This window comes from Cibotium barometz, chromosome 48 (genome assembly GCF_041138505.1).
Source record: "Cibotium barometz isolate CiBa-2024 chromosome 48, ASM4113850v1, whole genome shotgun sequence".
Taxonomy (NCBI): Eukaryota; Viridiplantae; Streptophyta; class Polypodiopsida; order Cyatheales; family Cibotiaceae; genus Cibotium; species Cibotium barometz.
In genome coordinates this window covers 10,454,105-10,468,095 of record NC_141093.1, presented here as the reverse complement: position 1 = coordinate 10,468,095, position 13,991 = coordinate 10,454,105, and the positions used below count along the sequence as shown (strand labels likewise).

Sequence of the window (13,991 nt, the reverse complement as noted above, 5' to 3'; positions counted from 1 at the left end):
CTTCCTTGGTGGACAGCGCATCTATTGGCTGCGTTTTTGGAGGTACGACACTTCTTCCCTTGTGTTTTCCCACCCTCCACTCCCTATGGGATCTCGGAAGTCCTCTACTCCAAAAGACAAAGGCAAACTTGAAGATACTATGGATCCTACATCTCCTATGACGGTTGGACCGGCAACTACTACAACGGAAGTTGGTGCAATTCCTTCTTCGGTAGGTGCTTCTACTTTCTCTTTTCCGTCGTATCCATTACCTTCTACGGATCCTTTCACTCTTTCTTCTTTGTCCTTTATGCCTTCCTATCCACATACTTCTATGCCCTCTCTATGGTATATCCCCCTACATCATCTATGCCTTTTATGGCAACTTCATCTACTATGATTCTTTCTTCTACTACTTCCACTACTACTACTCTCTCCACTCAATCATATCAGCCCTTTAACCCATTCACTCAATCTTTGAGCCTTCCAAGTCTTTCCGATTCACAAAAGCTTACCCCAAACAACTACCACACTTGGTCCTTGTTTATGCAACTTCTTTTGGAAAGTGCCGGGGTGTGGTCTATAATCACTTCTCCTCATATGGTGCCTTCTCAATATCAAACCTATATGGATGCACGGGCCAAAGCTTTACTTGTGCATGGCATGTCTACATCGGTTGTGTCTCAATTTCTCTCTACAAGGAGTACGGCTCAACAATTATGGCACGCTATACAAATGCAATATGGAAGACTTTCAACGGTTAAGATGGCTAAGTTGGAAGAAGATTTGGATAAGCTTTCTATCTCCGAATCCGACAACATAGTGGAGAAGCTTGGAGAATTTAATCGAATCAAGCGGCAACTTGAAGAGTTTGGTACATTGGTAAGCAATCCGGTCCACAAGCTACTTGGTAAATTGCCTTCTTCTTTTGAATCGTTCAAAGATAACATCTTTCTTCGAGTTTCTTTGAAGAGACTATGGGTCTTCTTCATGATAAGTGCCTTACTCGCAAGCAAAACAAAAAGGACTCGGCTTTTGTAAGCCAAGGCAAGGGCAAAGGCAAAGGCAAAGGCAAAGGCAAGGGGAATGATCAACGCAAAGGCTCTAATTCCAATGCTAAAGATTCTTCAACCACAGGCGACAAGGACAAATCAAAGGATTCTTCCAAGGAGTGCACTTTCTGTGGTTGTAGGAGGATCGTTGTTTTGCTAAGAAGGCGGCATCCAAGAAGGTACAAGCTGAACTTGAATCCAAATCGAAGGGTTCTTCTACGTCAACATCTTCTCACGACAAAAACAAAGACAAGATGGAAGACGGTAACGCCAAGATTGCATATGTTTCTATGTCTTCTACTTCTTCATGCGACACATCACTTGTGGTAATCAAAGATCTTGATACGCATACTGCGGATGAGTGGATTGCCGACAATGGTGCTACCTCTCACATGACGAATAGTTCTTCCTTATTGGAAAATTATAAGTCTATCTCTTCATCAGTACACATTGGTGATGCTTCGTCTCTCCCTGTGATTGGTATTGGTGATGTTTCTTTTGGAGATGCTATCTTACATGATGTTTTGCATGTGCCTTAGATGTCTGCCAACTTATTTTCTATCTCTAAGGCTACTTCTAAAGGTCTTGGGGTTTACTTTGATGATGAAGTGATTGAAATCATTGATAGACAGTCACTTTCTTGTGTGGCACATGGTTATCAAAATGCTGGGCTTTATCATATAAGCTCTTTTACAGCACAGTTGCCACCACATGAGTCTCATCTTCATCAATTATTTGCTTCTCCTAAAGCACTTGTTTCTAATGAAGATAGTGATCTATGGCATTTCCGCTTTGGCCATGTTCCTCTTGCTACTTTGCAACATCTTGTCTCACATGACATGGTTACAGGTCTACCAAAGCTTCAGAAACCTCGCCATCACATTTGTTCTTCTTGTGCTCAAGGAAAGCAACATCAGGCTTCTTTTTCAGAGGAGGCTACTCATAGGGCCACACGCATACTTGAGCTTATTCATACTGATCTTGCAGGACCTATGGAAGTACAATCGCTTGGTGGATCCAAGTATTATATGCTTCTTGTGGATGACTTCTCTCGCAAATCATGGGTTTATTTCTTACCTTAGAAGTCTGATGCTCTTTCTCATTTTAAGGTTTGGCTTGCCCAAATGGAGAATCAAGCAAGTCAAAAGGTATCTTTTCTCAGGACTGACAATGGAGGTGAGTTTATAGCATTTGAGGATTTTCTAGCTTCAAAAGGCATACAACGACAAACCACCATACCCTACACTCCTCAGCAGAATGGTGTGGTTGAAAGAAAGAATAGAACGGTGAAGGAAATGGCCCGCTCCCTCTTACATCATGCGAAGCTACCTTCCTCCTTTTGGGGTGAGGCTATAGCTACTTCAGTTTATCTTCTCAATCGGGTTCTTCTCCAACCCTTGCACGAATAGGTCCAGTTCATCTTCGTTCGATCGAGAAATGAATAGGGCTGACTCTAAGGTACCTAGGAGCATAGCAATACTCCTTTCAATACTTGGCTTGGAGAAGGTAGGGCCGTTGCCAACATAGGTTGTTCACCCATGACTTCGTGTGTGATCGGGAGCTTTGGCTTGGGGTCTCTTGTAGCTCCCTTTGTTAGACATCATCATCCCCTTGCTGATGGCTTCCTTTGTGGTGTCCTATTTTAGCCTTTATGGCTGACCATGTTAACTAGAGGGAGTGGTCACCCCTCACATCATATTCCCACTTTTTACCTATTTTATGGAGTCATTAGGTTTTATTCTAGTCGTGAGGAGCTGGTCGGCTGCCCCTATTTGGGCACATATATAGCCGGGCTTTCCCTCCCTCACATTCATTGCTTTGTGCCTCTTGCATGCCTTAGTGCCTCTGCAAATTGGCTTGCTGCAATCCCTCACATATGAGGTCATCTTCCCCTCTTGCTCGAGATTTGTACTAGCATGTGTTTCTTGTTTGGTGATATTGAGAGCAGGTATATACCCGCGTTTCTCTCCATCGCTCTCTCTCACTCTCTCTCCTGTGTTTCCACTTTCCCATCTTCCGCTCTGCATTCCTTCATGGTATTAGAGCATCGGTGGTTTGCAGCATTAGTTGCTCCCTCCTCTTTCTTGCGTTTTTTTTTTCTCAGATTTGTTGTTGGTCAATTTGCCCTCTTCTAGGTGCTTCACCGTTGCAATTTTGTGGTCGATCTTCATCAACATTTGTCCTCGGTACTCTTGTAGTGCTGTCGGCCTGCACTGTGCAGGGCAGCAATAGTGTATTTCCTGGGTTTTTTCTCCTACAGGCTCGTTTGCTGATGTTGGTTGGTTGATCAGCCCTCTTTTGTTGCGTTTTTTGGATTGTTCTTGCTGGTAGCTCTACCTTCATCTGGGCTTCATCATTTGGACCCGAAGGTACCTTATCTTCAGCGTTTTTTTCCTCATTTGAGGTGTGGAAGTTGGTCGGCCTGTATTTTCAGGTTTGCAGCCTCTTTGTTGGCTGCGTTTTCTTCTCCAGGCTGGACGACATTTGACTTCGGGGAGTGTTCTTACACTTGGGAGTGGAACCATTATTTCGAGCAGCATGTCGCAACCTATATGGTTGTTTTCTTCCAGAGGAGCGGTGTACCTGGCTGCTTTTTCTATTGCTTTTGTAGTTGAGTTGTTGAGGAGATTGCTTGTGGAGCTTTCCTGGTACTTGTTGCTGCAGTCTTTCATCTTTGATCGAAGATGGCGTCTCTGGCTTCTTGGAGTTCACTCAGCATCCGGTGCTTAGAGGGGGTGTTAGACATCATCATCTCCTTGATGCTGGCTTCCTTTGTGGTGTCCCATTTTAGCCTTTAGGGCTGACCATGCTAGCTAGAGGGGTTGGTCACCCCTCACATCATATTTCCACTTTTTTCCTATTTTATGGAGTCATTAGGTTTTATTCCTAGTCGTGAGGAGCTGGTCGGGTGTCCCTATTTGGGCTTATATATAGCTGGGCCTTCCCTTCCTCACATTCATTGCTTTGTGCCTCTTGCATGCCTTAGTGCCTCTGCATATTGGCTTGTTGCAGTCCCTCACATACGAGGTCATCTTCCCCTCTTGCTCCGGACTTGTACCAGCATGTGTTTCTTGTCACCATGGGGTCACGGCAACAAATAATCCTAAAGATACTACTTTTGTACAAGTATGACACTAATGATGAGCCAGTGCATCACATTGCACCTTAGTGCATGGGTGCATGTGACATTTGATAGAATGTGTAGCGGAAGAAGGGAAAGTGGAAACACAGGAGAGAGTGAGAGAGAGAGATGGAGAGGAAACACAGGTGAGAACCTGCTCTCAATATCATCACCAAAAGGAATACATGTCTCGAGCAAGAGGGGAGAATCTCGTATGTGAGGGACTGCAGCTAGACAAGCAATGAATAATGAGGGAGGCATGCCGGCTATATATATGCTTGCATGAAGGCAGCCGACTGGAGATAAGATGCCTCCACAATTGGGAAAATACCCAGGACCATAAAATGGGGATAAAATATGGGTAAAATATATGTGAGAGGTGACCAGTCCCTCTGACTAACATGGTCAGCAGTCCTAGAGGCTAAAATAGGACACCAAATAGGAAGCAGCAAGTAGGGGATGATGTCTAACACCCTCTCTCAGCACCGGATGTTGAGCAAACTCCAAGAAGCCAGAGACGTCGTCCTCGATCAAAGATGAAAGACTGTAGAAACAGGTACCAAGAAAGCTCCACAAGCAATCTCCTCAGCAACTCAGCTACAAAAGCAACAGAACAAGCTACCAGGTACACCGCTCCTCTGGAAGAAAACAACCATATAGGCTGCGATGTGTTGCTCTAAATAATGGTTCCAAACCCAAGTGTAAGAACACTCCCCGAAGTCGAATGTCGTGTATCCAGCGTGGAGAAGGTATGAAAAACCTCATAACCAACCAAGATCAGATCCTGTATATAATCAATCCTGGGAGAAGCAAATTGCTCCTCACTGGAACCCTCAAAAGAAATAGAGTCAATTTGCTCCAACTCTGTACAAAGAGTAGCCAAATGCTGGACAAAAGCATTCTCTGAAAAGATCGGCATTGCAAGATGTAAAGACTCTTTAGAAAAGATGGGGTCCATTTGCTCAAACTCCATAACATGAGTTGCCCAATGCTGTACATACGTACACACTAGTGAGGTGGGCATCGCAAGATGAAAGGACTCCACATCTCCCTCTGAAAAAAGATATCGTCGGACTGGTACAAGCCCAACCTGATTTTGATTTAAATCCAAAAAACTCTGGAAGTACCATTGTGTCCCAGGCACGGTTAGAAACCACAGATCCAAAGCATCCCACCGGGTCCAAAAAACCATCCTCCAAAACAACAAGCCTGCAGAACTGGCAGGGGGAGGGGCATCCTCAGAAGCATCACAAGGAGATGCAGAGTTAGACTCCTCACAATGAGGAAGGGAAGCAGGAATATAAACTGCAGTGGTAACAAAGTCCTCAAAAGCATCACAGATAGGAGAAGACTGTTCCAGAAGTAGAACCAGATCCCAAGAATCAGCAACAAATAAAGGATCCATGTGAAAGGATCACACCGCAAGGGCAAAAACACCCTCCTTGTTCTGCAAATATTGCAAAGAACACAAGCTCGGACAAAAAACTTTGCTCAGGATCTCTGAAAAGATCACTGCTCTTCTCCAGAAAACTGTAAACTCCTGTCTCACAGAAGAAAGTCTCCCCAGATACAAAACAGTTCCCGAAACCGATCCTCAAGTGAAGTAGCTGGAGATAGGACCCCTCTGAGTGTAGAAAACTCTTGTGGGAAGCAAAACGCAGCCAAAACACTGCTATCCAGTAAAAAATAGCACTCCACCACCAACAGAAGGCAAGGAACATGGAGAAACCGGGAAACCGTGTAGGCCAGGAACAAAGCACACGTATAGATGCTCCAAAATCAGCAAAACGCTGACTGAAATTTGAAATTCAGAATCCTCCTCAAGTACCAAACTGCCACAATCCAAATAATAAACCCCCTCTGCAAGTGATATGTGTCCACTGGAGAAGAAAACGCAGCCAAACAAGGGCTACAAACCTGAAAATTTAGGTCAACCAGTGTCCACACCTCCTATGAGGAAAAACGCTGAAGAGAAGGTACCTTCGGGTCCAATAGATGAAGCCTAGGTGAAGGTAGAGCTACCAGCAAGATTGGTTTAGAAAAAACGCAGCAACCATGGCTGCAAATCTGAAAACGCAGAGGTAAAAGGGGCTGTAGAATAGGCTGAATATGGAAACGCTAGAGCCTCAGATCAAGAACTGCTGCAGAGAACAAGAACAATCAGGGGGGAGAGGGATGGCACAAGATAACTAGAAGGGACAGGCAAAAGGGGAGCCTAGAGAGCTTCAAGAACAGGGCGTGGGAAACCAAGCCCAAACAGACCAAAAACGCAGCCTGTTTGGGACAGCTATGTTGCTGCCCAGACCTGAAAAAAAACGCCTGAGAACCCTAGAAGGTGCCGCCACCAAGAAGGGCAGGTATGCTGTCCTGAAAAAACGCCCGTCAGCCGGCTGCCAACTGACGCCCTGATGAAGAGGGACTGCAGCCCACTAAATGGGGATGAGTCAGCCCTTGAAAAGCTTCAACGCAAGGAAAAACACAGATTTGTCCATAGGCAGAAAAACACAGAAATGAGGAGGTAGAGGAGGGAGCATCCAACGCTCTGATATCATGATAGAATGTGCAGCGGAAGAAGGGAAATTGGAAACACAGGAGAGAGAGAGTGAGAGAGAGAGATGGAGAGGAAACACAGGTGAGAACCTGCTCTCAATATCATCACCAAAAGGAATACATGTCCCGAGCAAGAGGAGAGAACCTCGTATGTGAGGGACTGCAACTAGACAAGCTAGGCAAGCAATGAATAATGAGGGAGGCATGCTATGCCTACATGAAGGCAGCCGACTGGAGATAAGATGCCTCCACGATTGGGAAAATACCCAGGACCATAAAATGGGGATAAAATATGGGTAAAATATATGTGAGGGGTGACCAGCCCCTCAGACTAACATGGTCAGCTCTAGAGGCTAAAATAGGACACCAAATAGGAAGCCAGGAAGTAGGGGATGATGTCTAACAACGTTCTCTTCCTCTATTCATCTCATGTGCAAAAGCAGTCCACACTATTGCAAAAAAGCCTCCCCATGCATACACATCCCTACAGTTTTAACCCCTCTTTGGAGCTGCCTGTATAGCCTAGCTCAATGGCCACTTCCTTGCAGCCTTGTACATGGCCCAAAACTGATACATAACATTGGTACGGCCTCCTGCTTTGCTGGTTGCACTTCTCTCTCTCTCTCTCTCTCTCTCTCTCTCTCTCTCTCTCTCATCCATGTTTGCGCACATGTGAGGGGAGGAGAAAGCATGTTGCTTTTGCTTACTTGCCAAAACTAGTCATTACTTGTCAACAATAGTCAAAACATATCAAAACTGGTAAGAACACTTTGTCAAAACTTGGTCAACTCTGATCATTCTGAGCGGATAGGTCATGCTATATACTGATTAAAAACCGTGAGGGGAGCCCATATGATCAATCCTGTTGTCTCCAGCATCAACCCACTCTGGGAGATAAGGCTTCATGACATATGCCAACTTTCCAATGCTGAAACACCTGGGCCCCCATCATGGGATCTTTTGGAGCTGCGCAAACAAAACTCAGCAAATTTATGAGAGTGGAACCATGGTATTTTCTTCTCCTCCACTCCTATGGGGCTTTTATGGCAGTATGGTCCCCCCATTGATTGAGATCTCCTTTTTAAGATTTTATTTTACTTAATAGAAGTCTCAAAGAAAATAATGAGCTAGACTCCTTTTTGAATAACTTCTGAGTTTACTTTTTCTTGCTTTTTGCTATGAGACTTTTCTATTAAAGTTTATAGCAATAATGTAAGCCCCTGCTGTTTTTTGGGTCCACACTGGTAAGAATCAAGAAAGAGTACTATCCTCTCTGAGCTCTTTCGTTTGGCTATTACACCTTGGTGACTTACTGATGTAATCTACCGTATGTTGCCTTAATCATTTGTGATGACAAGTCATATCCTACTCACTCAACTTCAACGCGAGTAAAGGTCATGCATCTGAGAGGGAGATTACTGTTTGAAAGTTTGCACATGGATAGTGTAGTACGACTGATGGAGCTCTAACTGCAAAATAGATTTTATACATTTAAGATCTAATATTGATGCCAGTGATGATAGAAATGATCAGCAGGATGTCTGGAGATCACCCTAGGTCATAAATTATAGGTTGAGTTGTACTGATAACACATGGTCAGAAATAGTAGTTCTATTTCCTCCGCTTACCCATGAATACACATCTGATCATACATTGATCAGGGTTTCATCATTCACCATCTACTGGTATGCATTAGTGAGGGGGATTTATGCCCCTTGCAGTAAAGGTGGGTGCTCAAACACAAGAACTTTTGTTCACCTCTTATCGTGTTAATACACAGTTCGACTGTTTTGTCTACAATCACTGTACTCTGAAACACTACACGTCGTCATGCAGGGGCTTCTCCGAGTTCACAGTAACCAGTATGGTGGGTATTGGATACCTGTTTTCAGGTACTTCTTTTCATCTATTATATTGATGTATAGGACCGTGTCAAATGCATCCTGCTGAGATATGAGAGTGAATGCTAAAATGTTTTGCAGTGCCTCGAAAGAAGTCAAAAGTGAAGACGAGAGCATTTGGATGGTCGGCTTGAACACTACTCAAGCAATGTGTGTAGTTTGCAAGCTCCCTGATAAGCAACCTCAGGTAAACCTTGATGGCACCGTGCATGCCAAGCTTTAAGTCTAATACACATGCATTGTCTTTCATGAGATTCGGAGTCATTGAGGGTTCATTACACTTGCAGGTGTCACCGAAGCCCATCCTGAGTATCTTTAACCTGTGTGTGCCTCTGGTGCACTCTGACATGGGAGCAGACGATTTAGAGAATGAGTTCCTTCTGGGGAGCTGGCATCTCGCACAGGTTTGCACTATGATCCATCCCACTGACCAAAAGCATTGTGAACCATTAGAATGAGGATATTAATGGGTTGTCTTGTTATTCTAAAAAACTTTTTTCTGAGTGTTTGCAGATGACAGATGAGGCAGCTTGTACGTGTAATGAGGATGATCAAGAGGATCAAGAGGAGGAGATATTGAAATTGGAAGCAAACCTTGATCGGTGCATATTGCGCCTTATCGCAGCAGCATGTAAAGGTATAATGATACCCAGATTATGTTTCTTGTCTGTTGCATGATTGCATTATTCTGCTCCTTATGTGTGTGTGCACGTGCGTGCCCGAACATGTATATGCCTTATGTATGTAAACACATTTATACATTTAGGTTACACACAGATATATATGTATGTATGTGTGTGTGTGTGTGTGTGTGTGTGTATGTGTTGCCAGGTGTTTGATTCGTGTATGCTGTTTCCTTGTGCTTGGTGCAGGTGATAAACTTGTGAAGGCAGTGGAGCTTACAAAGAAGCTCACACTAGACAAGTCTTGGAAAGGTGCCATTAAACTTGTCAGTGCCATGCGGTTACCTGCTCTAGCTGAACGTCTGAGTACCATGTATGAGGTGATAAGTTCCATCCAAACTTTGGCCAAGCTTGTTGATACCTGGAATAATCCTATGATTTTCAAATTTAATTGCATCAATGTTGGGTTTGAGCATATAGAATCATATCAGCTTAACTTGTTTTGAATGATTGCTGGTTTCAGGAGAAGATGATCCAAGAGTCAGCTCAAAATCAAAGGCAGCTCATGCAAAGTAAGAATAGAGTTGGACAGGTACATCAAGCTGCTCCTGATAAGAGTTTGAGTTCAGATGATCATAAGCCCTTTGTGGCAGTAGCCCTGTCTCGGCACCTTGATGATCCTGCGTCAGATAATCATGCTTTGCCCAGCAAGCACCCTTCTCCTGCCATAGCAAAAGAATCTGATACTTGGATAGAAAGGAAGGAAACCAATGAAGCTAGAACAAGCCCGGCAGTAAAACATGTGGGCCAAGGTGGTGTGGATGCAGGGGATAAGATCCCATCTAGTGCAGCACAGGAGTCCCCTTTGGCAAGGCCGAGTAATCCATTTGCCAAATCTTCCAGTAACCCATTTGCCAAATCCTCTCCAAGCACAGACTCTCAATCTGGGGTGTCTCTCCTCCAGTCCCTGAAGAGAATGAGGGACACTGACCATGATTGCAATGGGAAAGAGGCTAAGTCTACTTCCCCCGCCATCAAGCCTGCCAAATCTGGGAAGACCTCATAAGAGACATTGTTGGTTCTGCCATATACTGTGTACTTGTGTACTTGCATATCTATCTGTTTCTGGCTGGGCAGGCAGCGGTGAATGGCAAAATAACCTGCCCTTCTCCCTACATGTATGTAAGGGCTTGGTTGTATAAGCAGGGATTGTGAAGATTCTGTACATGTTAGTGAGCCTTTTAAAGCAAGGGCTCTCCAAAGGGGAGTTACAAATTGGAAATATGAGATATGATGACTTGCTTTCAAAGGACACTCACTAGACTTCTCTTTTGTTTCCATAACCGAGCCTTCCCTCAAGGCAACAGATCATCGACACGCTAGCGTGTAAGTGAGAGTAACTAGTTTTTGGCTTGCCTTTGCAAAAGTCCATGGTTGTATGCGTACCCTCAATTTGACATTTTTGTATCCGATAATTCTCTCGTGTCATGAGAGCACATTCATGTAATAGCTTCTCTCTCCCCCATCTCTCCCTCCCTCAGATCAAGAGCTTACCCTTCGAGTCATGTGTCATTGGTCTTTAAGGGTCTTCAAGGTTGCAAATGTAACTTGTTGCGGTTGTGTTAGCTTATCCGTCACATCCTCACTCCATTTTCACACTGGAATGCTATTTACTAATGGGAAGAAGAGAGAGCTTACTTTGCCTAGATGCATGCCTACCCTCTATTTGACGTTTTTGTATCAGATAATCTTCTCGCTTCATGAGAGCTCATTCATGTCATAGCTTGTCACATAGCTTGTAATGGCACGTGAGAGCTCGATCGGATGCGGAGTCCGAATGTTGGAGTGCGGACGGTGAGTGCATCCGGAGTCTAGGGGTGAGGAGACCTCGGTCGGAGTGATTGAGTGATCGAACGGTCGGGCTAACATGGACAGCAAGCCTCACATTGATGGGAGGTGTGCATAACCACATCAATCTTATCCTCTATGGTTAGGTGGTGACAAGAGCTCGAAGCCTTTCTTGGGTATGGCGACGTTACATACCCAACCGCCATCCCCCCCCCCCCCCCTCTCTCTCTCTTCAAGTTCAGAGCTTACCTTAGCCTTATCGAATCATGTGTTGGTCCTTGCCTTCGAGTCACAAATGCAACTTCATGATATGGATGTGGTAGCTTGTCCATCGCATTCTGACTTCGTTGTCACACTCGCATGCTCTTTATCAAGGGAAGGGAGGGAGAACTCTCTTCACCTAGATGGAGGCAAATAAAGATGGTTCGATGGTTCTCTCATAAAACGGGAGAAGAAGAAGCTAATACAAGAGAAAAATCTCCAAGTAAATCTATTCAAGCAAGCATCTATCTAACATGCATGAATCTAATAGTATGCTCTTTGTGAATGGGAGGAAGGGAGAGCTCTCTTTCTCTACATGGAGGCAAATAGAGATGATTAATGGTTCTCTCTCACAAAGCGAGGGAAGAAGAAACAATTGATACATGAGGGAAACTTACAAGCATACCTATTCAAGCAAGCATTCATCTAACGTGCATGCATGCAAGTAAGCAAGAGTAGAGAAGAAGGGGAGAGCTCACAAATACTCTTTTCAAGGAAACGATTGTGTATTGCTTATTGTAAAAAATGACTCATATTAAATGACTAGTTTTTACGCTAACTTAAAAATCGTTGGGTCTCTATTACTACTCTTAAGCAAGTATGTTTACAAAGTTCTTAGAGGCAAATCGTCTTATGGTAGGTCAGGATTGTGAAATCTTGTTGATTAACAGAGTGATTAACATACAAACCTTCCTAATGGTGATCTCATCCTCACGTCACCCAAGTCGGTGGTGAAGTTATTTTGTTAGGTGGAAAGGTGTGGATGGTTGAGGATATATCGTTATGTGATGTTAAGTGGTATAGTTTGGGATCGATTTATAGCTAGATGTGGAGCATATTGGTGATAAGCTTTGGGTAGTCTTGATGTTAGACAACTTTCGGACAAGGTGGCATGAAATGTATAGGCGATGTAGATATTCTTTATATGCGTGGTCGCCTCTTATCGTAAATGGTTAAGACTCTTTAAAATTAGGTAGTTGGTAGAAGTGGTCCACACCTTGTGATTGGTGGAATGAGCGCCAAGACCTCTATGGAATGATTTGCATGGGGTAAATGGTGGTTTGGATCTTCTTGGTGCGACATGATAGTATATCTATTTGAATAGTGAAAATGAGAAACAAGTGAAAAGAAATGCAGAAGTGATGGAGAGAGAAGTGCTGTATAAACTCTGTTGTGTACAATATCCGATACAAATTGGTGTGGGAGACAAGGGTGGTATATACGCAAGAAGGGGCAGCTAGTCGGAACTGGGCCGACAACCCTTGTGGAAGTCCACGACTAGGCTTAGTCTAGTCGACCAGCAAAATGCCTAGTCGGTTGGCCCACGACCAGCACCACTTGGTCGCCATAGTCGGGTCCTCCTAGCAGCAATCTATCATAGTCGACCAGGGAAAAAGAAAATAGCCCTCCCACGTAAGGAATAAAATGGAGAGTGGAGAAAAATGGAGAAGCACTCACACCGAGTGGCACACCCATAACACTGGTTCTCACTCCCTATAGTGTAATATGGTACATACAGGAGATGATTGCTAACACCCCCTCTCAGCTCTTGAATGTGGAACCAACCCTAGTGTGCTGGAGTGTTGACGCAGCATCTGTTCAGGTAGAGGCTTCGTGAAGAGGTCCGTTGCATTGTCCTTCGTCGAACAAAAGACTAGCAAGATATCACCAGCCAAAATCTTCTCATGAACAAAATGATATTGTATCTCTATGTGCTTGGTCTGGGCATGGAAGACCGAGTTCCGAGCAATAGCTATACAGCTTTGGTTGTCGCACTAGATGACCGTGGGTCCCTATTGTGCAAACGCAATCTTGCCAAGTAACCTCCATAGCCACACCACATGCAGCTTGATACTCTGTCTCAATGGAAGACAAGGCAATAGTTGGCTGCCTCTTACTACTCCAAGAAGTCCCTCCTAAGCCAAGGGTAAAGCCGTATCCTGAAGTAGATCTCTGTGTTTGGATCTCCTTCCCAATCAAAGTCACTCCTACTCTCGGAGACTGACTTGGTCCTTCATTTCCCCTCCAGTGTTATAAAAGAGTTAAAGATTCTTTGTACCCTGCAGATATCGCAAGATCTGCAATTCTGCATCCCAATGAGCCTTGAAAGGTGTCTGCATAAATGAGCTCAACAGTCCCATTGGAAAGCTCAAGTCCAATCTGGCATTCAGTAACCAAATCAATGAACCAACAAACTTCCGATACAAGGAGGCATCAACCTGCTCCACAAGGATCATGTACAATAAGTTTGGTATTCGGGTCCATCGGAGATGAAATAGGCTTGCAATTCTCCATCCCAAAGGCCTCTAGCAACCCATGAACACACCGCGCTAAGAAACAAAGAACCCCCTCTGGGTTTGCCAAATCTCCAATCCCAAGAAGAAACAAGGTAAGCCTAAATCCGTCATTTCAAACTCCTCTGATAAGGCAACCTTCGTCACAACTATGTGCTCCACATGACCTGGTGAGAATAAGATCATCCACATAGAGGATAATCAATGTGACCATACCACGTTCTCGAAAGAGATATAAGTTCGGATCTGCAACAACTGATCTTTGGAAACCCTTTCTCTCAGAAAGAAACAATCAATCTTCTGGTTCCGAGCCCTCGGAGCTAGTTTAAGACCATTTAAGACCATACAAGGCCTTCCGCAAC

The 13,991-nt window shown here is 44.3% G+C and overlaps 1 protein-coding gene across 1 annotated transcript in view; it reads left to right on the top strand.

Moving 5' to 3' along the window:
• LOC147610802 (transducin family protein / WD-40 repeat family protein) overlaps positions 1-10,701 on the top strand; it is a 36,729-nt gene extending 26,028 nt beyond the window's left edge. The window contains exons 7-12 of the mRNA XM_086785377.1: positions 8,539-8,594; positions 8,685-8,790; positions 8,891-9,007; positions 9,117-9,240; positions 9,476-9,606; positions 9,750-10,701. Of these exons, the coding sequence (XP_086641503.1) occupies positions 8,539-8,594; positions 8,685-8,790; positions 8,891-9,007; positions 9,117-9,240; positions 9,476-9,606; positions 9,750-10,292 (1,077 nt within the window). The 3' untranslated portion in view covers positions 10,293-10,701. The remainder of the gene's footprint in view (positions 1-8,538; positions 8,595-8,684; positions 8,791-8,890; positions 9,008-9,116; positions 9,241-9,475; positions 9,607-9,749) is intronic.
• Positions 10,702-13,991: the final 3,290 nt, after the last annotated feature.